The sequence below is a fragment of the Leptinotarsa decemlineata genome, unplaced genomic scaffold (assembly GCF_025532065.1).
Source record: "Leptinotarsa decemlineata unplaced genomic scaffold, Ldec_3_MD MMD2_tig00026314_RagTag_RagTag, whole genome shotgun sequence".
NCBI classification, from domain to species: domain Eukaryota; kingdom Metazoa; phylum Arthropoda; class Insecta; order Coleoptera; family Chrysomelidae; genus Leptinotarsa; species Leptinotarsa decemlineata.
In genome coordinates, this window is record NW_027412684.1 from 8,022,982 (window position 1) to 8,045,962 (window position 22,981).

Consider the following 22,981-nt stretch of genomic DNA (forward strand, 5'->3'; position numbering starts at 1 on the left):
ATGCACTGAGTGCTTCATCTCGTGATGTTATTTATTTATAAAAATTCACTCCTTTCGCAATTTAAATATAGTTTTTTATGAAATTTTCTGATGTCACTTTTTGAATGAGATACTCTTAGACAATTCATTTGGAACTTCTTTGCATATTTTTCTGTTTACTTCGTCACTTAGTGATGCTTGACCTCAATGTATTTATTATAATTGAAAATTCACAAAAATAATAATTTATTTTAACATTATTATTATTATTATTATATTGAATTGTGCATTCGAATTCATACAGAGAATCTGCATAATTGAACGAAGAGAGTTTTCCATTGAATGTTGAAAACTTGCGGTTTCTATAATCAATTTTTAAAGAAAAATATAAGCACGTTGCAATTTCTTTCCATAGAATTATTGAAGAAGTTTTCGTGTCTTTTCAATTACTTTCAATTTTTATCTTCAACCTAGTTTCTTCATCTTTATTTCAAACATCTTCAAGATTATAAATATATCAAATAAAAAAAAAAACTTATTACATGTATACCGTGCCAATTCAAATTTAGCACTATTTTCCTCCAATGGCATCACAAAAGTGGCGGCCAAACTTTTTGACATTTCGAAACCCCTCCCAATATATGAACTTGAGTCTACCAAAATATCTCAAATCACTTGAACAAAATACTTTTTGTCCACGAATTGTGTTCTTTTGAGTTATAATGTTAAATACATCTCCAAAAGAACATGAACAAAACTTGTTATGTTTAACTGATCAGTATCGACAAGAAGGTAACTCTCGATTCAAGTAAGACAGTCCCAAAGGTTTCCACCAAAGATATGATTCATCAATGGTTTCTGTGATGACAATGCTCGTATGAAACTGAAGTAATGTAATTTGCCAGTGAACACAGTTATATATTTGCTTGTGACAGTGTAATAATGTAATGGTTACTGTCCATAATTGAGATATAACGAATCAGTTGAGTAGTAGAAAATTGTTTTCACTTCATACTTTTCAAAATAAAAAATATATAATTCCCAAAGAATGAAAGATAGAAATTAAGTCAAAATAAATATGTTTCGATCATACACAGAAGTTTCTTCAAGATACAAATTGGAAGAAAAAATCTACCCGAAGCTACTTTCAACCAAATGAAAGACAATACAAGTATTTCAGATTGATGGAAACAAATAGAGGAATGCTTTTGTGTACATTTACTGAACCTCGGATTGGAATATACCTAGTTATTAGTTATAGTTTACGATGGATCCTATTTTTTAGAGAGAGAAAAAAGATAATCATTTGTTTACTGTTATCTGAGAACAAACTATTTCTTGTGTGATGGAAAAGTGTTATTCTTCTCTTTCTTGTCCTTTGTCATCATTTGTGCTTCTTTGAGTTCTTTGGTGTTCTCTGTTTTGTTTTCCTTACCCAGCTGTTTGGTGATCGCGACAGTTCAGCTGATGTTTGTTTTTGGGTTGGGTAGTTTGTTTGATATGACACATATTTTTCAATTTCTCAAAAGTGTGTGTAATATATAAACATTTCCTATGCGATATTAATATTATAAGTATCACAAATAACCATATTAATGATCAAATACTCGTTGCATTGCTTATGACGTAATTTAGATGTTCCCGTGAGAACAAAGAAATCTAATTCGTCATTTTGAAAACAGATAAAATCTGGAAAGCAATCGGGTCAAGCGAATTTTAAAAATAAGTCTGGATAGTGATTCATCGGGGGACGACGGTGGAGTTCCGCCGCGTAAAAAGACCCGAAGGACCACGCAAATGGACAAGATGCAGTCTAGCAACGGATGTGTTCAAAATGGGACACCCTCTTGCAGCAATGGAGCTGCGGAGAATGGACATGGTGACGCAGATAATGCTGATAATGGAGTTGCTCTTACACAAACGAATCAGGAAATCGTGCAGCTTATAGGACAGTATCTCAAAAATGAAGGATTGACGTGAGTTCCTAATATTCATTAAATTATTTAGCCCTATTGTCTAGTTCCATTTTTTTTATTTCATTCCTACTTATGGAACATATGAAAAAAATTGTTAATTTCATTGTGTCTCCGCTCTTTTTCATTCAATTATTAAAATTAATCCCAATTTTTGTTAGAATTTTTTTGCCTTTGTTTTTCAATGGAATTGAAGGAGAAGTCTATTTATAGAATTATTTATGAGAAACAACAAAAGCTATTTTAGCATAAATTAAAAAAGTCCTGTATATATTACATTTTTGAAATTAGTGCTGAATTTGTCAGTTATTTATCCTTCATAACCATAATAACCCATAGAATGTAGTCTAAAAGTTGTTTCACTATGTGGTAAGAACAGTTTCATCCAAATAAAAATAACAATGGAGATGTTGGGCTTTCTTAACCAAATCCATTCTTGTTAGCAAAATTTTCCAGACAATATTTAAATTTTTTTTCTCTTGGAATATCTATCTTCAACTTTTTTTAAGGTTGATAAAAAAAACATAATGTTTACATTGCATTCTTGAAATGTTCTAACAAAGATAAGTGTTTTTTTAACCTTCCAGAACCTAAAGACAAAATGAATATTAACAAATTATATTGAATATATGCCAGAAATGGTGTAAAATAAGAATAGTACAATAGTATAAATAAATCACTGGTAAGAACAGTTTTCTCCAAATGAAGAAAACAGTATAAATTTCTAAGATAGCTCCCAAAAAATGATTGAAAAATAAGGCTGGTAACTTATATATTGGTTAAATGATCCCTTTCAAGTTCTCAATTGCAATAATCAATGACCAATTATTTTTTATTCAAATTATTTTGGAAGACATACGCAAATCCTCTAATCTTAGGAGCATTTTATTTCTCACCTCAATTTTTACTTATTTTCCCTTCGAATTTATAGTTTCTCAACAGTAGCAGCCATGTGCGATAATTAGGAAACAAAAGACAAATAACAATATTTATTGAACATCCTTAATCTATCAGATTTGACACACATCAGTGCCGGAAACTGTAGTCTTAATTCTTCCTTGTAGTTCTTTTCAAAAACTGATGTGTATATTAATTTTCGTGAAGTATAGAGTTTAAGAAGAGTAAGTTCTTGCAGTTATGGTATGGTCCATTTTTTTTAGTTAGATCACAGTTGTTATGGATTGTATTTTGATGCACATGAATGTGATTTCTTTAACCTCCTCACATTCATTTTGTCAAGTTTACCGTTGCTTTGCAATTGCTGATTGCGTTTTATTGTGAATTTTTGTTTGTTGTTATGATCTAAAAATGTATCCAGGTCATGACTCCACACAGTGAAAATATCAACATCTCAAAATAAATTTCCAAAGATTTCTCAAAACGGTCCATATAAATATTACATGGAATTGTACATGAACTCTTTTTTTTTTTTGGTGGTGATATTCATGTTTTAACTGAAAATTGTTTTTTGAACACTTAAACATTTTTCACAATCTCCAGAGATTTTTACTAGTTTGGACTTCTACTGTCTAATATTCTAATTTTAATTCATTCTTTCATAGGTTTCGAATCATATTGGAATCATATTAGTATTAGACAATGGATGTCCGTACTAGTAAAATTCACCATGAAACATTGTCAACCACTTTCAAACAAAATCCGGATATTTATCCAATAGACTATCGGCATTAAAACCTACTGTAGGTCACCATCTATTCTAGACTCTTTAATTTCTTGATTAGATGTTGGGACAATATTTATAGTGAAGTTATTTCCATTAACTGATAATGGTCACAAAATTTTCAAGTAGATGTTTGTCAACTTTCTGACAAGAGCTCTAATTCAACTAATTGAATAGAATTGGCCGATTCTTGATGAAAATCCGTATTAAAAAACTAGTCAGTACAGTTTATTGTAAGATTTTCACTATAAATTTATAGTAGTCAATTTTGCTTAGATCCAAGTTAGTTGAATTAGAAAACTGGGCAATACAGTTTATTGTATGATTTTCACTATAAAATTAAAGCAATATTAACTACTATCGATCCCGTCTGGCAGGGAACGACCTTGGATTGCATTATTGAAATTTCATAGTTATCTCTATTTTTTTGAAAAGAAATCACAACCTTTGTTACTTACTGATATTCTAGCATGGGTGAATTAAAGTTTGAAATCGGTCAAGAAATTTTTGAGATTATCCACTATAAACAAACTTACAACATAATCAATGTTTTCTCTTTATAATATTGGTTGAGATTTGGATTAGAAGTTGAGGTAATTTTTGGAGAAAATGATCGAGTAAGCTTACCAAGATCTTTCTCAACTCTGGAATTTAACCAAACTTATCGACAAACAGTAGTGCTAAAAATCAAATAAAAATGAAAAAATATTTCACCTGAAGCGACATTGTCATTAAAAACAAACAAAAATCTTTGTATAATATGCAAAAGCACATACACACTTAGAACATGTTGCCAAAAAGGCAAGGAAAATACGTCAAATTTCAATAAGCATTTTTCAAGGTTTGTGGTAATTTGTTATATATTTTTATTTTCATATATACAGGCTACCTTTCATTAGTGAGGATGTGATTATATACCAAGGTTATACATAAATTCCTTTAATGAAAGTAGTGTTAATATCGACATTAAACTTTTCAACAGATTTAAAAACTATATAGATATAAAAGATACATAGATTATTAGCAGATTCATGAGAGCTGTAAACATTTATATATGTAAGTATAAATATTTCAATGCATTTTTAGAAGGACCTGTGATTCTCTGATTAATGAATCAGGATGTTGCTTGGATCATCCTGCGGCAACTAAGTTCCAACAGCATGTACTTGACGGAGATTGGACCAAAGCTGATCATGATTTGCAGGAGTTACGACCGTTGCTGGGTCAATCCACGAATCTATTGGTAAGTATAAATACTTGTTATTTCTTGAAGTGAATCATCAATTCTACATTGAAAGAAATTTATTGGTAGAAGGATCTTTTGTTTTTTTAATTCAAATTTCAAAAGTTTATAAACTTTGAAGCGATTCACTTTCACACTTGAAGTTATGATATCCGTGAGTGTACTTTGGAAAAAAATTTAATTGAATAGTACAAGGAAAAATGGGAGTGATTTTGCCAAATGTTAGTGAATGGTTAATACCTAATAAACTAGACACAAAATGAAGATAAAACTCAAAAAAATTCTTTCAATATGAACAGCAGTTGATAACCCAATGAGAAATCTTTTTAGTCAACTATTTTTGTTAAGGAAACTCAGGAGATTACTTAGGCCAGATTTCTCACTGTTCCATAATTACATATCCTAAGGAACTAGGATATGTGGAACAGTGGTTTCACAGAGAGTGTTGTGGGCTAACTCAGCCGGAAATTGATGCTTTTTCAAAAGGTGAATTTGTATTCTTATGCGGCACATGTAAACTGTCTACTCATTCAAATAACGACGTAGTTGACATAGCATTTCATGATGCTATTGGAAACATGAATGGTGAGAAAAATTTGGACTCAAAGATTTTCAGCTATATATTAAAGCAAAAGGACATAATAATCAGTGAGTTGAGAGAAAAAGTGAAAATTCTAAATGATCACACAAAAATTGGCATATTTTGGGCTGGTTCAGTCAATATTATCTTATGGCATAATATTCTGGGGATCATCGGCACACTTAAATAATGCTTTCATTCTTCAAAAAAGGGTGATACGTTGCATGAAAGGAATACATCCCAGAGAATCGTGTAGGCCTTATTTTATTGAATTAGGCATCATGACACTACCATCTCTTTATATATATTTGTTAGTATTAGATATGGCAAATAAGAAATTGGTAAGAAATAATGAAATACATGGTTATAACACTAGGAATAGCAATCATCTTCATCAATCGTTCTCTAGACTGACAGTGGGTCAAAGTTCTAATCATTATCAACAGATAAGATTCTATAATAAAGTTATAGACATTTTTGGTCATATAAGAAAGTTCAAGAAAATAAAATCTTTATTATCAGACTATTTGTTAAATATGGCATTTTACTCCACAGAAGAATTCTTAAATATGTAGAATTTATATGTTTAGTATGTATAATATTTGTATAGATGTATGTGCTGGGCCTATGTTTAATTATTTAAAGTGTGTATACACATATATTATGTTCATAATTTTAATCTAATCCTATTTTCTGACAAGTCCAACAGACTCTATACATTGTTTTTCTTTTTTTTCTTGCAATTGTATTGGAGTTTACAGTGATGAATAAATTGATTTTGATTTGATTTGATTTGACTATGTTATGGGGTTATTCTGCACATGCTTCCCGGATTTTGACAGAAACGTGCTTTGAGAATCAACGTACAAAATAATTTTGGACGAACACGAAAATTAATGAGAGAAAAGGTTAAAATCATGTCTTCTTCAAATGACAATAATTATAATTTCTAAATCGATCATTTTCTCAATGAAACTTGCACTATATTTTTTGATAAATTCACCGCTTCTTACTTATAGCATAAATAAAATCAGTGGCCTACGTGATACATTTTTTATTAATAGTGTGAAAAAAGTATTTGTTTTCTTTCAAGATTATTTCGTATGTAGGGTTTTTGGCGATGCTGAATCAGAATTTGAAAAAAAAATTCGGTCATTTTGACTTCTAATATAATTTTCATGAATATTTCACGGTCCGTCGGTAGCCGGTAGGTTCGAAGTGGGTGCTTTGTTCAGTCACTCAATCGACCGCCGTGTTGGTCGGTGGTTCAAGGAATCACACGATGAAAAATAAGACCTCGTTAGTTCTCAGCTCTCACAAGTTTAGACTTCTGAGGTTTGTCGTTCGTAGGGGTGCCACGGCTGGTTAACGGAAAAACATAGTTTAAACATTTTATTTTTTTTTTTTATTACCCCCTAAGAAACAAAATATACATCAACGATTCAAATAAATATGTTCAAAATTGCATTCTGAACACCAGAGATATGGGGGTGAATTGATGGAAAGCGGGACACACTATACTGTCTCATATCATAAGTATGATCAAAGACAACTTAAATAAATAACTATTATTATCATTAATTATAGGAGATGAAATTCTTAATACTCGAACAAAAGTATTTGGAGTACTTGGAGGATGCCAGAGTTCTCGATGCCTTGCATGTTTTGAGAAACGAACTCACTCCTCTGCAACATAATACTGCGAGGGTACATCAGCTGTCTAGTTACATGATGTGTTCGAATACGGAAGAACTGCGGCAACGCACAAATTGGTAAGTACATATCAATAGAAGAAAGTTTGTTTCTTTTATATTTCAAAAGAGTGTTCCAGCTGAAACTTGTCACCAAACTAATCTGCGAACAGCGAATGAAAATCGCTCAGATCCGTCCATTTTTATTTCAAGGGGAAACACTTTCACCAAATACATCATCATTGTGTTGTCAACCCCCTCATCCCTAGCAGCCCCTACTTCAGAATTTTTAATGGGACTACTGTACGTGTGATACATCATTTTGAAGGGAATTCAATCCCAAATACATCTGTGTACTGGAATTGAGGTTCGATCAAGTGTTGTTGAAGTTTAAATGAAAAATAAGTTTTGTCAAGATATTTTTGTTTTTCATCACCTAAAATGTAATCATCTTATGAAAGGTTCAAAATGTAAACCATTCATTTCCATACAGAAGTATAAGCGATTTTCGAAATGTCTTCGCACATTTCTCAACATTTCTGGAGTCACTGCACGACACTCTACATCAGTTCTCTTGCGTAGATCATCAAGAGAATTTGGCTGTGTAATATAAACTTTGGATTTCAAATGACCCCCTTACAAAGAAGTCTAATGCTGATAAATCAGGAGATCTCGCTGGCTATTCTATTGGTCCTCGTCTTCCAAACCATCTCCCTGTGAAATTGCCATATATATTTCAAGATAAATTTGTCCGTTGAGGTTACCATCAATAAAATATGGTCCTACAATATGGTCTCCGAGAATGCCAGCACAAACATTCAATTTCTGGGGGGTTTGTGAATGAGTTTCCCTTTGCCAATGGAGATTTACGTCACTCCAGTATCTGCAGTTGTGCCTGTTCACATGTCCATTTAAATAAAAAGATTTATTAGAAAAGCACACATTGTAGAGGTAATTATTATCACCAATCAATAATTGACTCTTGATTTCACAAAACTCTGTAAGTCTGTCAGGATCATCTTCATTTAATTCTTGTTCATTCTGCATTTTATATAGATGGAATTTTGCTTCTATATTTGCTTATATAAACGTTTTCAGAAACTACATATACCGCCCGGAATTTAGCTGCCCCTTGAAACTCGGATGCACTTTAATTCTGGATTTTACCGAAACCATTTTCGAAAATTTTCTCTGAACTGGATGTGGCTTGCATATGATGGGTTCCATTAAAAAACATTCACCAACAATAGTCCCAAGTGGGATCCTTGGGGCACATCGGATGATTTACTAAATTTCTAGAAAATTTAAATCTGTTATCTCGAGTTATCTGTATCCGATTAGAGAGAAAACTTTATACCCAAAATAGGCAATTGCCACAAACTCCCATATGCTTTAGTTTTTGTATTAATCGAGTATGGTTGATTTTTTTGAAGGTACTGTTCAGTACTAATTTATTCAGTTCCGATTTGTAGGAATGACATGTCGTTAATTTTTTAGCACTTTTTCTAGGGTATCCTTAAACCCATATTCTAGTCCAGAGCCAACAAAAAAATAATATAGTTTGAATTGAAAAGGATATATTTTTGATAAACAAAACTTAATTGCCTGAAATCATTAGAGGTTATGTTCTGTATGTGCTCATTAACTCAGTCGCTATTTTTCTTCCTATGGAAGTTTTTCAACATTTTTTATTAAGATGGAGAAGTAAAAAGCCAAAAACTTTTTTTTTCCAAATTGGTAATATCTTGTAGGTCATTAGCAAATAACATTAACTGGGAGTTGAATAATTTCGTTAATTAAAATCTGCAAAATGTATACTACTAGAACTAAATTGTATTACTATTCACTTGTATTTATTTATTTCTGAGTTTGTAAACTTCGAATTTAGATCTTTTGAAACATTTTAACCTGAAGATATTTTAGTGATACTGTTTTTACAAGGAATCTTCTCAAATAAGAGTTTGACCTTTCATCTCAACGCCATGTATTTTCTTTTATTAATTTCCATCATAGATTGATGATTGTTTCAATCATACTAGATTAGTATTTCATTACTTCATTTTATTGTAAAGACTTGAAAAATTGTTTTTAGAATATATTCATACAAGACGATAGAAGCAAGAAGTGTGGAACACTGAAGTTTATACTAAATATCATAAATGATTTAAGGTCAAAAAATACATAACCTTTATTATATTTATCTCCATGTAAACCTGGTAATAATGAATATTTAATGTTTTATTGGGAAGATAGCAATATCTACCAAAAAAACGGATATTCATCTACATTTCAAGTGATTGAAATATACCATATAAACTGTATAAAAATATTTAAAATAATGTATTGAAAATGTAAAATGAAATCAGCTATATTTAAAAAGTGGTGACATAAATGTATAAATAATAACTAATGAAACATATTTCGATAAGTACAGAAAAATCTATAGAGGAGTAATACGTAATGCAATAGGTATATATTACAAAGACAGAATGAATACTGCTACTAATAAAGTGAAAGAAACACGGAATATTGTCAATGAATTGAGGGAATGAACAATAACCAAAAATTTCCACATATCTCCCTGCTTCCTGACACTATAAATGACTTTTACTGCTTCATGGTTGAGAAATTAACTGAGAGCTTGAAACCTATACAAGATCCATTAATGTACCTTCAAACAGTATCAATAAACAAACCATGTATTTTTTATAACACCGATATAAGAGAACTGAAAAAAATCATCATTAATTGGAAAAATAAAAAAAAAACATCTGGAACTGACAATTTGTCTATCAGAATATTTGAAAACTTACCAGATTTTGCTCTGCAGGTTCTTGTTCAACTCATAAACGATACTTTCAGGCGTGGAGTTTTTCCACAATTTCTTAAAACATCAATGATCATACCTTTGCCTAAGGGGGGTGATCCTAATGATCCATCAAACCTAAGACCAATATATTTAGAACCAACTCTTGCAAAGTTGATTGAGAAATTATTTAAAATAAAACTTAATGACCATTCAAATATAAATAAAGTAATCACTCCTCATCAATTTGGGTTTCAGGAAAACAAAAGCACTAATGATGCAATATTTAATTTTATTCATAAAGCATACAGCAACTTGAATGATGGTGAAGCGACTGCGGCAGTATTCTGTGACTTGTCAAAAGGATTTGATTGTGTTAACCACAGAATACTGCTGCGGAAGCTACTTTATTATGGAAACTGCCTGAAATGGTTTGAATCCTACCTTACAGAACGTAGACAATTTGTTAAAACTGGTTATTCAAGTACAAAGAATGTGAAAACAGTAGTGTCCCAAGGATCGATGTATGTATATATAGTTTATATTTTATTTTAATCATTTATATTTTATACTCTTATACTTTACGTCTTATACTTCATGTTTATATTGATATCTATTTATGACATTGTGTTTGTAACAAGAATTTTATTCTTAAACAATAAACATATAATCAATCAATCAATCAATTAGGACCCATACTTTTTTTACTGTTTGTAAATAACCTGGCTACTGTACGTATTTCTGGTTGTTTCACCATTTTTGCAAAATAAGAAATCATCCATTGAATAAAATGCCTAAAAGGTTGAACAATTTTGATTCGAATAAAAAACTCAAATTTTCTGAAGGGTGTAACCGAGAGAATACTGAAAATAGCAAGTTATAACCTTATACATGGCAGAACTATGTCAACGTCTCTAACTGTTTTTGCAGCTTGGATCGATTATTATTTTTGTTATAGGCAAGGCAAAGGTGTCCGATCCCGTACGATTTTGATGAATAAAGTACAATCGTATCTTCCCCCTTCCATAATGTTACCGCCGAACAGGCTCCAGGAATTGCTTAATCAAGCCCTCGAGCTGCAGGTTCTTCGTTGTACACATCACATTACTTCCGAAGGAGCTGCTTTACCTAATGACACCCTATTGGTCGACCACAGTTGCCCCAAATCTTCATTCCCTTTGTTCACAATACAGGTGAGCAAAAAGTTTCTCTCTTTTACATATTCTTTGGATGCCAATTCACAATCAATTAAAATACCAATAATTTCATCGGTTCATGTTTTTTATTTCTACATTGTCAATCTGGTTACTCAATAGCTTGCTTTGAAGTTCAAGATAAGCTGTTTTATTACTAAGTATCACGAATTTTGGCTTGATACCATTTGATTTTAAAATGTTAGGATTACTATTATAGTATATATAATATTATCACTTATTTGAATTGAAAGGGTTATATTTTTAGGAGTGATTAATTTTTTTGAGAAAGAAAGTTTTTGGCTTTCTACTACTCCATCTTGACACAAAAAACAAGGATGAGGGAATCTTCCAAGGAAAGGAAGGAATTAATCAATTTTAAAATAAGTAACTCTATACATGGATGTGTAAATCATGCAAAGAAGTAACTTTCAGACACAAACTGAAAGAAAGTCCTCCTGAAACAGCTACTTTCATATAAACATTGAATTACACGAAGGAAAAAAATTCTTTCGAAACAAATACTTCTATATGAACACTGAATTATAAGAAGATACTTTTCTCTACTCAGTTTGTATTTCAAACATTCGTTGTGGAATAAAAATCAGATATCATTCACATGAGTTCTACTTTAAATGAATGGTAATAAATTACACTTTCATGGAACACTGTCACCCTCACTGGTATATACCAATGTTTCGCCTTAAGACACTTGCCCCAAGGCTTTTCAGTTATCAGTTATCCAATTTGGTACTGAAGAGCCTTGGGGCAAGTGTCTTCATCGGTGTATACCAGTGAGGGTGACAGTGTTCCATGTAAGTGCAAAGTAGAAATCATGTGAATGATTTCAAAAATTGTTCTACAGCGCCATCTAGTGGTGAGTTACAGAAAAATTGATAGCCTAAATACCTTCTCTATGAAAAATTACTTATACATGTCAAGTTTCATCACGATCGGTTGAGCGATGTAGAAGTTTATCACTTACCAACCAACCAACAAACATCCATTTTTATATATTAGATTGTATGATCAGCAAAGAGATCAATTTGACCTTTATCTATCTCATCCTTAATACCATTTATATAAAGTAATAGGTGATGTATTGGGACCATTATTGTTCTTGTTGTATGTAAACGACATGCATCTTTTCCATTCCTGTGACTTTAGGAACCTGTTTCTTATCCATTTAATGTACTAATTTGGATAGTGCTAGCAACAAAATGAACAACTCACTGGCAACAATTCATTCCTATCTAAATAACAATAAACTTGATATAAATAAAACTAAAGCAGTGCTATTATGTACACCACATAAGATAAAATATGTTAATATGGACCAATAAAGACTTCAATAAATGGTGAAAAAATCACATTTGTTAATGAGATAAGTATTTGGGTTTCATGCTAGATGACACCCTTTCAATGTCCATTTTAATTATATTTACAGAAAAAAATCATAAAAGATATATTTCTTTATTAGAGTGTCATCTGAGCTATCTTTATATTCTAGGTTAACCTTTTGTAATACATTTATTCAACCTCACTTTGATTTCTGTGGAAGTATATTATATTCCTTTGATGCTAACAAAATTTCAAGTCTACAGAAATTGCAGAATCGAGGAATGCTTATAATCTGGTGTAACCGATATACAAATATTATTTTCATGGTGGACTCATTGAAATGGTTATCGATGTCATAGAGATTATACTTGATATCTATGATTTTCATTTTTAAAGTCTTGAATAAGTTGATGCCAGAATACTTTAATGATTTTATTGTCTTTAAATCTCAAATTCATAATCATCAAACAAGAGGAAATACAGGACAACAATTTTACTTACCAAAAGACAGTCTTACTAAGTCAATGAAATCATTATTTAATGAGGGTTTGAAAGAATACAATGAACTACTTAATCACATAAAAGGTGCAAAACAATTAATGAATTTAAAACTCGTATTGTTGCATATAACATCTAATCACTAATATTTGATCCAATATTACCGTTATATATTGATTAATGTTTACAGGCCTATGTACATGTTGATATGTGTTCTTTTGTTATTGATTTTATTTTTCAATTGTATGTATATCAGGATAAGTTTCCTATTAAATAAAGATTCATTCATATACTTAATACTACCTTACCGTGAAATTTTCACAGAATAGTTTATGAAACTACACCGACAACGTGTTTAACCAAACAATAGCATGTTTGGGTCTGTAGAGAAGAAGCTATTGTATAGTAAAACACATGTTGCAATTTTGTAAAATGTTTTGTGAAAATCTCACAATAAAGATATTGACCAATTCCATCACATGCCGATATTTTTTCCAGATATTACATGATCACTGTGATGAAGTTTGGTTTTGCCAGTTTTCTCCAGATGGCAAAAAACTTGCCACTGGATCGAAAGATCAAAATGTTATCATATGGGATGTTAATCCCGAAACATGTACTATTTCTCTAAAGAAGGTGCTAGAAGGGCACAATCCTGGTAAGTTCAGAATGTGTAAGAAATACATTTTTTTTAAATAAGTGTCAGTTCGGGCCTGAATGAAATTAATATATGGAAATGAAAAGAGTTATTACAAAATTGATTTTGGCATTAGGAGCTGCTTACATATCTTGGAATCCCGATTCCATTCACATGATTGTGTGCGGTCCTGATGAGACTCCCGAGATTTGGCTGTGGAACATAGAAACTGAAAATTTTCTGAAAGTAAATCAGTCGGCAGAAGATGCCCTCACTTGTTGTGCTTGGAATAAAGACGGAAGTAAATTTGTTGTAAGTATATAGTTTTTTTGAAGAATTTATTTATTTGATTAGGTTACTCTAATATATAAAAATATTAGCATGTATATTTTTATATAAATAACCAATATACTGATAACTCTCTATTGATGATTAAACTTGAGAATTACAATTATTAACCTATAACAAAAAATATTTTATGATGGAGGTTGATATAAAAATACAAAGGAAAATAATTAACACATACTGATGAACTAAATTTTATTCAATTTTGTTGTTTGGTGAAATTCACTAAAATCTTAATATTCACTTGCAAACATTTTTTGCTTACAAAATTCCTACTTAAAGTTCAATAGATTTCGAGTCAAATCAAAACACTTTTTCAGAGGTTGTTGATGGTGCCATTAGTCGTCGTTCATAAACAACAGGCAAAGTCTGACCTATGATGTCTGCTCAAAAAATCAAGTGAACTTTAATTTTTCTCAAAAAATATCTATTCAACAATTTTTATTTGGTCTCCTTCAAAATAGACTCCTTCAGATATGATACACTTGTGCCAGCAGTTCTGATATGCACTTTTTGGTATGCCCCTGAGCTCTCTCTGCGACTTTTTCCTGTTCTCAAGATTGAAGGGACCCATGAAAGGACGGCGTTTTGTAACGATTGAGTTTATCTTCTCATGGGTCCCCTCAATCTTGGGGACAGGAAAAAGTCGCAGGGGGTCAAATCGGGTGAATACGGTGGCTGGGGCATGATTACAGTGTTGATTTTGGCCAAAAATTACGACCATGTGGCAAGATCTCCTGGTACACTATGCCACGTTAATCGAAAAAAACAGAGAGCAAAAACCTTGACCTTCATCAACTTTGGCGTGCTTTTTTTATCTTGGCTTTCCTAGGTTCTTCCATTGGGACTACTGCACTTTGGTTTCGATGTCATAACCATATACCCACGATTCGTTACCAGTTATAACCCTTTTAACGATTCTCCATAACAATTTTCTTCACTTTCTCAACATGTTCATCAATTGTTGATGTGCTGGGGATTCCAGGTCGAGCGTCGTCATTTACATCTTCACGACCTTTTTTGAATAGCTTGTACACAAAATTTAATGCCTCTCACCAACAAACTTAACATTCTAAACAAAATAGGTACTCCAATATTAATGTAATCTTTACTGACTATTCCTGAAAGGTCATGTTGTCGGTTATTAACGTTACCAGTTATGTTTTACATTCCTGCTTGGATGATTCTCATTGAGAACAAGAACACTGACCCTTGCATTCCCTTTTCTTATACAAACCCACTAATTCAATTCGCTCCTCAAGTGTGTATACCATTTTTTGTAAAACAAATGATAATAAACTAAGCTGACAGCCACCATTTCAAAATAATTTTTACAGTAACATCATCAACTAGAAGATGAGTTTTAGAGCCATACAAGATCTGTTCAAAAAAATGAAGTGACTGTTCAAATTTCGTGGGCTGCATACATTAGATTAGCGATTTTTAAAATTTTTTTTGTTAGTTCACTTGTCTCGAACATATTGTAACGAATCTGAAGTCGCCCCTGACCGATATGTCGGCCAGGGAACCAACACATGACATCACCGCAAATGGAATGCAGTCGAAAACCGCCGGTAAAACTCTAGTTGAGTACCGAAACGACTACAGAAGTTTGGAAAGAACCGTTACACTATATAAGCCGGCCTCTCGACCCAAGAGGGCAGTTGAGTTCAGAAAGTGAGTCGACAGTGGCGTACGGTGATTGTACTCTGGGAGAAAAATGTTTACAAGTGGTACACGCTTTTCACAGAAGGCCGAGAAGATGTGAATGACAACTCTCGCCCTGGAAGCCCCAGCTCATCAACAATAATGAAAATGTTGAGAAAGTGAAGAAAATTGTTACGGAGAATCGTCGAATCACTATAAGAGAAGTTGCTGAGACTGTCGACATATCGGTTGGCTCATGCCATGCAATTTTTTTGAAAATTTTGAGCACGAAGCGTCTGGCAGCGAATATCATTCAAAAATTGTTGAATTTTGACCAAAAAACCGTCGCATAAGCAGCTCAGGAATTGTTGAATAACGTCAACGGCGATCTAGATTTGCTGAAGAGGGTCATAACTGGTGACGAATGGTTCTTGCCACATGGTCATACGTTCAATAAATAGTATTAGCTTGAGATATGCACTTCTTACAAGAAGCATTACGAAAACAACGTCCAGTATTGTGGAAAAACAGTTCATGGCTTTTGCATCACGATAATGCACCAGCATTGCTTGTTCGTACTTTTTTGGCCAAAAACAACACCTTAATCATGCTTCAGCCACCGTATTTACCAGAATTGGCCCCCTGCGACTTTTTTCCTTTTTCCAAGATTGAAGAGACTCATGAAAAAATGGCGTTTTGCAACGATTGAGGAGATAAAAACCGAATCGCTTACAGAGCTCGACATACCAAAAAGTGCATATCAGAACTATCATGAAAACATAATTTAGGATTTGTATTGTAGATATAAAATATTGTTTCTCATTTGTATTTCATTGATTCTTTCATTATCTAAAGGTTGGAGGTATCAGAGGACATTTCTATCAGTGCGATTTAGAAGGAAACATTCTGGATTCGTGGGAAGGAGTCCGAATACACGGTCTGTGGTATCGAAAAGATGGAAAAACAGTTTTGGCATCTGATGCTCATCACAGAATCAGGTCATATGTCTTCGAAGAGGTTTCCGATCAACATATGTGAGTTTTCTTGCATTTAATTATATCTTCAATCCTAAAGTAGTTATAGTGACACACAACTTTCAACAAAGCGTAGGGTTCCACTACAGATAACATCCCTAAAATAATGCTTGACCTGGGCGACATATTCAATGGCATTTGTTTATATAAAGCTAAGCTAAGTTCTGAACCAGATTCTTTGGCTCAGACATTATTTATAAAAATGTTCTTTTAAGTTAAGTGTTGTGCTTCAGATAATATTCAACTGTTCAGTATAATTATCTGAATTTTCAAAAAAATGACGGAATAATTATGTGACATCAAGACATCAAGAAATTTCAATATTGTATGTCATACCTAAGTTGTTAAAAACTCATTTACGCTGACACTTCAAATATCTTTTTAATGGTCGTCAAGGTTTCACTAATGATTAATCAACTCCAACCAATGAGAGGATTTTGAGTTTCCAGATTATCTGGTGTGCTATATGGAACACAAATTGAAATTGTACTGAATTTCTGTCCCATTAAGGTTTATATCAGAAGCTTCAAAAGGATCGCTTCTTGGTCCATTATTTGTGTATTGGTAACTTGTATAATACAATGAAATATTCTAGTGTATTATTTACAGATGATCTTAAACCTTGTAAGCTAGTAATTGATTCTGATGACTGCTGAAAACTTCAGATTTACCTTCTTATTTTTCTAGTTTACAAGAAGACCATCCCATTATGTCTTTTACTGTCCACAAAAACGACAACCTAGCCCTTCTGAATGTGGCTACACAAGGGGTCCATCTGTGGGATTTGAACGATAAATGTTTAGTTAGACGATATCAAGGAGTTACTCAGGGACATTTTACCATTCATTCTACTTTTGGCGGGTCCAATCACGATTTCATTGCCAGTGGTAGCGAAGATTATAAGGTGAATATATTTATAAAATCGCATTTTAGTGATGGAATTCACAGTATCTCATTGTTTCACTCAGAAATACAATTTCTAAGCCCCAAAAATATTGTTATTGAAGAATTATTCACCAGAATAACAAAGTTCAGAAGAAATAATTAGTACTCGTATGTTGGATTCGGCAGAGTTACCATAAAATTGTTGTAAAAGTTAAATCAGAATTATCACAACTTTTAATAAACTGATAGTATTTCTTTTTCACCGGGTTTGATACCAAATTGCCAAATCAAAATCATTATTCAGAATGAGAAAAAATACCAAATGATAAATCATAGAACGATTTAGGTTTTACCAGTTTCATTCAAAATTATCGAGAAGTCAGTACTTTGAAGATTATTTGAATATCTTGAGAAGTCAAAATTATTATATTATGATGGACAGCTGTTTCACTGGAAAATAAACTTGTTATTATTATAAATAGTGATTACTTGAAACAAAACATGTTTTCATCAAAAAAACTGTTGATGAGATCGCTTCTCATTTGCAGATGATCTTTTTACTGTTTTATTCAGAATAAATGAGAATTCATTGAAAATAAATATAAATAACAATATGAAAAAGATTGAGATATGGTTAAATGACCTCAGTTTAACAATCAACTCAGAAGAAACCGTTTTCATGATCTTCAAGCACAAATATGAACAATATAATATAAAATTAAGGACAAATTAATCAAGTTGAAAAACATGAATATTTAGGTCTAATAATTGATGAATATTTAAAAAAAATTGATTGAACCATAAGTGGAAGTAATCAGAAGAATACATTGTTTAGATACACAAATTCTATTTTATAATGCTCATATTCTCTATCGAATTAGATATATCGTTACAATTTGGTCATCCTTCACTAAAAGGCAAAGAAATATAGTTTATCGTTCATTTGATAAATCTATAAAAGTAGTATTTAATAAACCATGGGATATTTCATCTTTGGAATCATTCAAAATGATTAATAATATGACTTTGAATCATTTGATACTAAGAATCTTCAGAAAAGTAATGATCAATTATTAAAAAATTCTAAATTGCATGCTAATTATTCTGAAAAAAGTTTCAATAATTTTCATCTTGATGTTATACATACTACCAAAGTAAAAAATATTCCAATTTCAAATTGTTTAGAAGTTTTTATTAAATTACCTGAAAAATTAAGAAATCCAAAACAGTTTATATATATCAAAGACTTTTTTTTAGTTCGATTATGATCATCAAATTATAATTATTTATATTTCCTTATTATCAAAAGTTGTTATCAGTTTTCACTTGAACATTTTTATCAACTTCTTCATACCAGTATAATTTCTGTGTGGATGTTTTGTATCAAATAAATAAAAATAAATGTAATGGTCAACTAAATATGAAATTGAAATTTACTAAATGTAAGTAAAAATCTTTCACGCAGTTATGAAAGTCATGAAAGAGCAATTTTGAAGAACTTCGGAAAATTCATTAACCTTCCTTGAAAACTTGTTCAACATGATTTGGACCTCTCCTGGCTGAATTTGTTAATAGGCATTATGCAACGAATCTGAACTATCATTTTACTTTGTAGTATGTCCTCATTTTACCTAATCAACTATTGTATTTAATATGATTTGCATATTTTTTCTTTCAAGGTGTACGTATGGAACATAAGAAACGAACAACCGCTAGCCATTCTGCAAGGCCATGCTAAAACTGTAAATTGTGTTGCATGGAATCCCGTCTACCACAATATGCTGGTCTCCGTTTCTGATGACCATACGATAAGAGTCTGGGGACCAAAGGACAAAATGCCTAAACCAACAGGTACCAGCTGAGATTGTGAAGATGGCATTTGTTATATATTTGTAATTTGTTATAGTGTCTTCAAGTAATGGTGAGAATGGCACTTGGAACGATATGGTTTCATAGTACAGATATATGTAAAAACAAAAGACTGACACCTATCATATTAGCATGATTTTCTGATTATCATTGTATCGAAAGAGTAAAAGCGTTAAATAGGCTATCCTAGTTGCGAAATGTGACTGAACAGTTCTGATTTCAGCCATAGGGGTATTTCTGATAGAATAATAACTTGAAGTACCTCAAGTAATGGAGTTTGAGCATATTGTAATTAATTTATTTTACATACGGGAATTATAATCAATCATATATCTTGTTGGTATTGATTTTTAACAAATCAAAATTTAGCGTTAATTTTTTTGTAATTTTTTATATAATCTATGTTTTTTTTTGGGAATGTTATATATTTAAGTTTTGATTAATGAAATCTCAGTAAGTAACCTGTTATAGCTATTTTGTTCAACGATCTCTTCATTATTTTCTAGTCCAATTTCAATTATACATCATTGGTAATACCATTTGCTAGTTTTCGAACAACATTTTTTTTTATTGAAATTGTTTATGGGTTTAGGTTTTTAGCCGCCGTCTGTTACCTTTTCTTGCTAGCCCTTCATTAGTGCGAGTGGCTGGCATCTTCTGAGGTCTGTCTGTTTTATCACTCCCAAGTACAAGTACGAGGCACACCAAGCTAGACACATTGAATTCGATCCATTCATTTTGAGTGATTTTGAGATATATACTTTGCGTCAGAAACATGGAATGCAGGATTTGCATTGGGATCTCGCTTTTCCTTTATTGACTTCTGGAAATGCTGTATTTTCATGGTGGACTTATGAATAGTATTGATGTTGTATTTTCCAAGAATACAAGATTTCTTATTATCAACTTCTCAAGTATAATCATTGACAAATGATTGCACTAGGATCAAAACATATATTTCTATAGAGTTCTGCATATACGCTGCAGTCTCTTCAGATTATTCAATATTGCACTTGAATTGAATTGTATTGAATTGCAAGCAACATAGAAAAAGATATTTTCAATATCTGATAGAAATGTCTAGAAAATCTCTGTTGCAACACCACCTCCAATCTTGGAAGCGATAACACAGTTCTCTGAAGATGCCAGACATTTGGCGAAACTTGACAGGCTAAAATCCTTAAATCACGAACAGTTTGAACAGATGACCCCTTGAGCCTAAATTCATATATTTTTCGATTTATCTTTCAAAGTTTATTGAAAACAGATAATTTCGTGCCAGTTCAAAGATATTGGTCGATGTCAGAGTATTGTTATGGTGTATCGTTGTGAATGCAAAATATATTAGACCACAACACATACAATTCGAATTAAATTTATTCGAGATTTCAAAGAGGTTGTTACTCTAACCCTAATCTTCAGACACAGTTAATGTTAAGGGTATATATTAACATAAAGTGTCACATATGTGATAATTTTTCTCAGAGATTCAATAATATCATGTTTTTTCGAAATAAAAGGGGTGTGCAACGATATAGGTTGATTTGTAGGATATCTATTATGGTATATTGTGTGAAATGTAGCAATAAAACTATTTTTAATTTAATAAATTTCAAAAGTACCAAAGTGAATGCATTTATTTCCTTTAACCCTTATTTTAGGCTCAGTATATGTGCATAAACTATTAAAAATTTCAAACTACATATATTGAAAATAGCAATCTTTACTATACATTTCATTTAAGTTATTTATTTATTTATTTGGTAAGTAGAATTTAGTATCTCTGGTCTTAAATGAGACTTAAGAAAATCGTTTTCCACAATAACCAAGTACCTACAATGACCAAGTGAGCATCATCAGAAAATGAAAGGTGCTAAGTGGGACACGCGTCAAGGCAAGGCGGAATTTTACAGTTGCAGAAAACAGTAGGACATTGTTACATTTTTTGTGGATTTGTAGGTGTGCAATTTTCATTTCTCATTCCAATTAGCCTTATTAAGTAATGCGACCCCATGGTTGCCAACTGCGGTAAAATAATGACATTTGCTAACTTAAAGATAGGTTATTTATTATTATTTTACCGCAGTTAGCAACCATGGGGTCGCAAGGAGAGAGCGACATCTTGATTTTATAATTATAATATCGAACTAAAGGAAAATGTTGAATGATTAACTCGACAGTAACCATTTTCAAAAGCTACAGTTCAGCGAATTTTGACTGGGGCAGACAGTTTTTTTTCTGATAAAGGTCGCATCATGGCGATAAAATTTTTATTTTCGAAACCCTGTTATTGAAAATATTGCCCAAATATTGTAGAAACTCTGGCCAATATCAATAGCACTAAAAGAAATGTGATACCATCTCTATATATAAGTCTGTTATATCTCACTTTTGAAATATAAGTTTTTTGAAAATTATTCATTTTGAAAAAGGGAAACGGTACTATGTTCCCTTGTGTTACAAATGATTTATCACCTCACACTTCAAATTATTGTCTTTTTTGATTAACTTTCCAGCATGTATGAATAATGTGACCCGTTACTGGTTTAACTGAAGAAGCTACCGTGTAGTGAAACGAGGCTTAATATTTATTGCAAAAGTTCTATAATTATTATATGGATAGTTTCAGACAATTTATCATTGACAACTTGACTTTCAAAACATAGGATCCCTGACAGCGTTGCTCTTTCTTTTTCACCACAGCCAGTTACTGCAGTCGGTTGTGGTAGGTAGAGTAAAAAATATCAAGACATGTCGCATCCTTCGCGATCTGTACTACTGCGAAACGACTGAAGCTAAAATTAAAAATAGAAGAAGATTATCTGTCAGTGTCATGTAGAGTAGGGTGTAAGGTTAATAGGTTAAAGAATAGTGGCAATCAATTTAAATAATATTGTACCAGTTTTATTTACAATTCATTGTTTTTGTTTTATCTCAAGGTTGTCATTTGGTTTCATTGTTGACACTGGTTCCTGCAAAAGTTGTTGCATGTCATTGTGATGGCTAGTTTTATTATTACATCTCGGTAACATAAGAAAAATCTGGAATAACTAATTATCATCAGTCAACAGGTAAGTGTTGTATTATTCACTTGTTTAATATTCAATTTTAATTCATTTTGTACCACCCAGTGCTTTTAGAAGTTAGTTATCAGGGAATCAGCCAAACTTTGCCCAATGGCTAATAATAATCATAATAATTATATCTCTTCCTCTTGCGATACAAGAGGAAGAGGACTGAAGAACTGCTTAGACAAAGCAGGGATCGGACCAAAACAAATAAAGGGGTCTAGCTGGACACTGTCTACCTGAACAAAATAGGGTTGTTCAACAGGGACTTTTACTGTGAATAATGCAACAAAGGGACAGATGCAGCTTGTCACAGGAGGCAAACAATTTATGTATAACCTTAATTATATCCAGACATATATGACATGTATTCGGCAAGGGACCTCTACCTCTGATGGCAAATAAATTGAGTTGGTGATGAATATTTCAATATAAGTAATCTCATCATAACTACACAAATTAAAAAATGTATTCTGTACAGCTTCAATTTTATAATAGGGACTCCAGGAGA

General features: G+C 31.9%; 2 protein-coding genes across 3 annotated transcripts in view; both read left to right on the plus strand.

Annotated features, from left to right (window-relative positions):
- LOC111507183 (protein croquemort) overlaps positions 1–22,981 on the plus strand; it is a 184,680-nt gene that overhangs the window by 118,327 nt on the left and 43,372 nt on the right. Inside the window, exon 2 of one of the 2 annotated variants that reach the window (XM_074181615.1) lies at positions 22,443–22,473. The gene's annotated coding sequence lies outside the window, so the exon portion shown is untranslated. Of the gene's footprint in view, positions 1–22,267; positions 22,474–22,981 lie in introns of those variants that run through there. The other variant, XM_023162461.2, reaches the window with a different exon arrangement.
- On the plus strand, positions 1,311–21,033 carry LOC111507184 (WD repeat-containing protein 26). Its single transcript, XM_023162465.2, has 10 exons — positions 1,311–1,955; positions 4,720–4,876; positions 7,044–7,228; positions 10,912–11,146; positions 13,484–13,643; positions 13,759–13,934; positions 16,470–16,648; positions 17,336–17,552; positions 19,213–19,384; positions 19,440–21,033. The coding sequence occupies exons 1-10, from the start codon at positions 1,777–1,779 to the stop codon at positions 19,487–19,489; spliced, it is 1,710 nt and encodes a 569-aa protein (XP_023018233.2). The 5' UTR covers positions 1,311–1,776; the 3' UTR covers positions 19,490–21,033.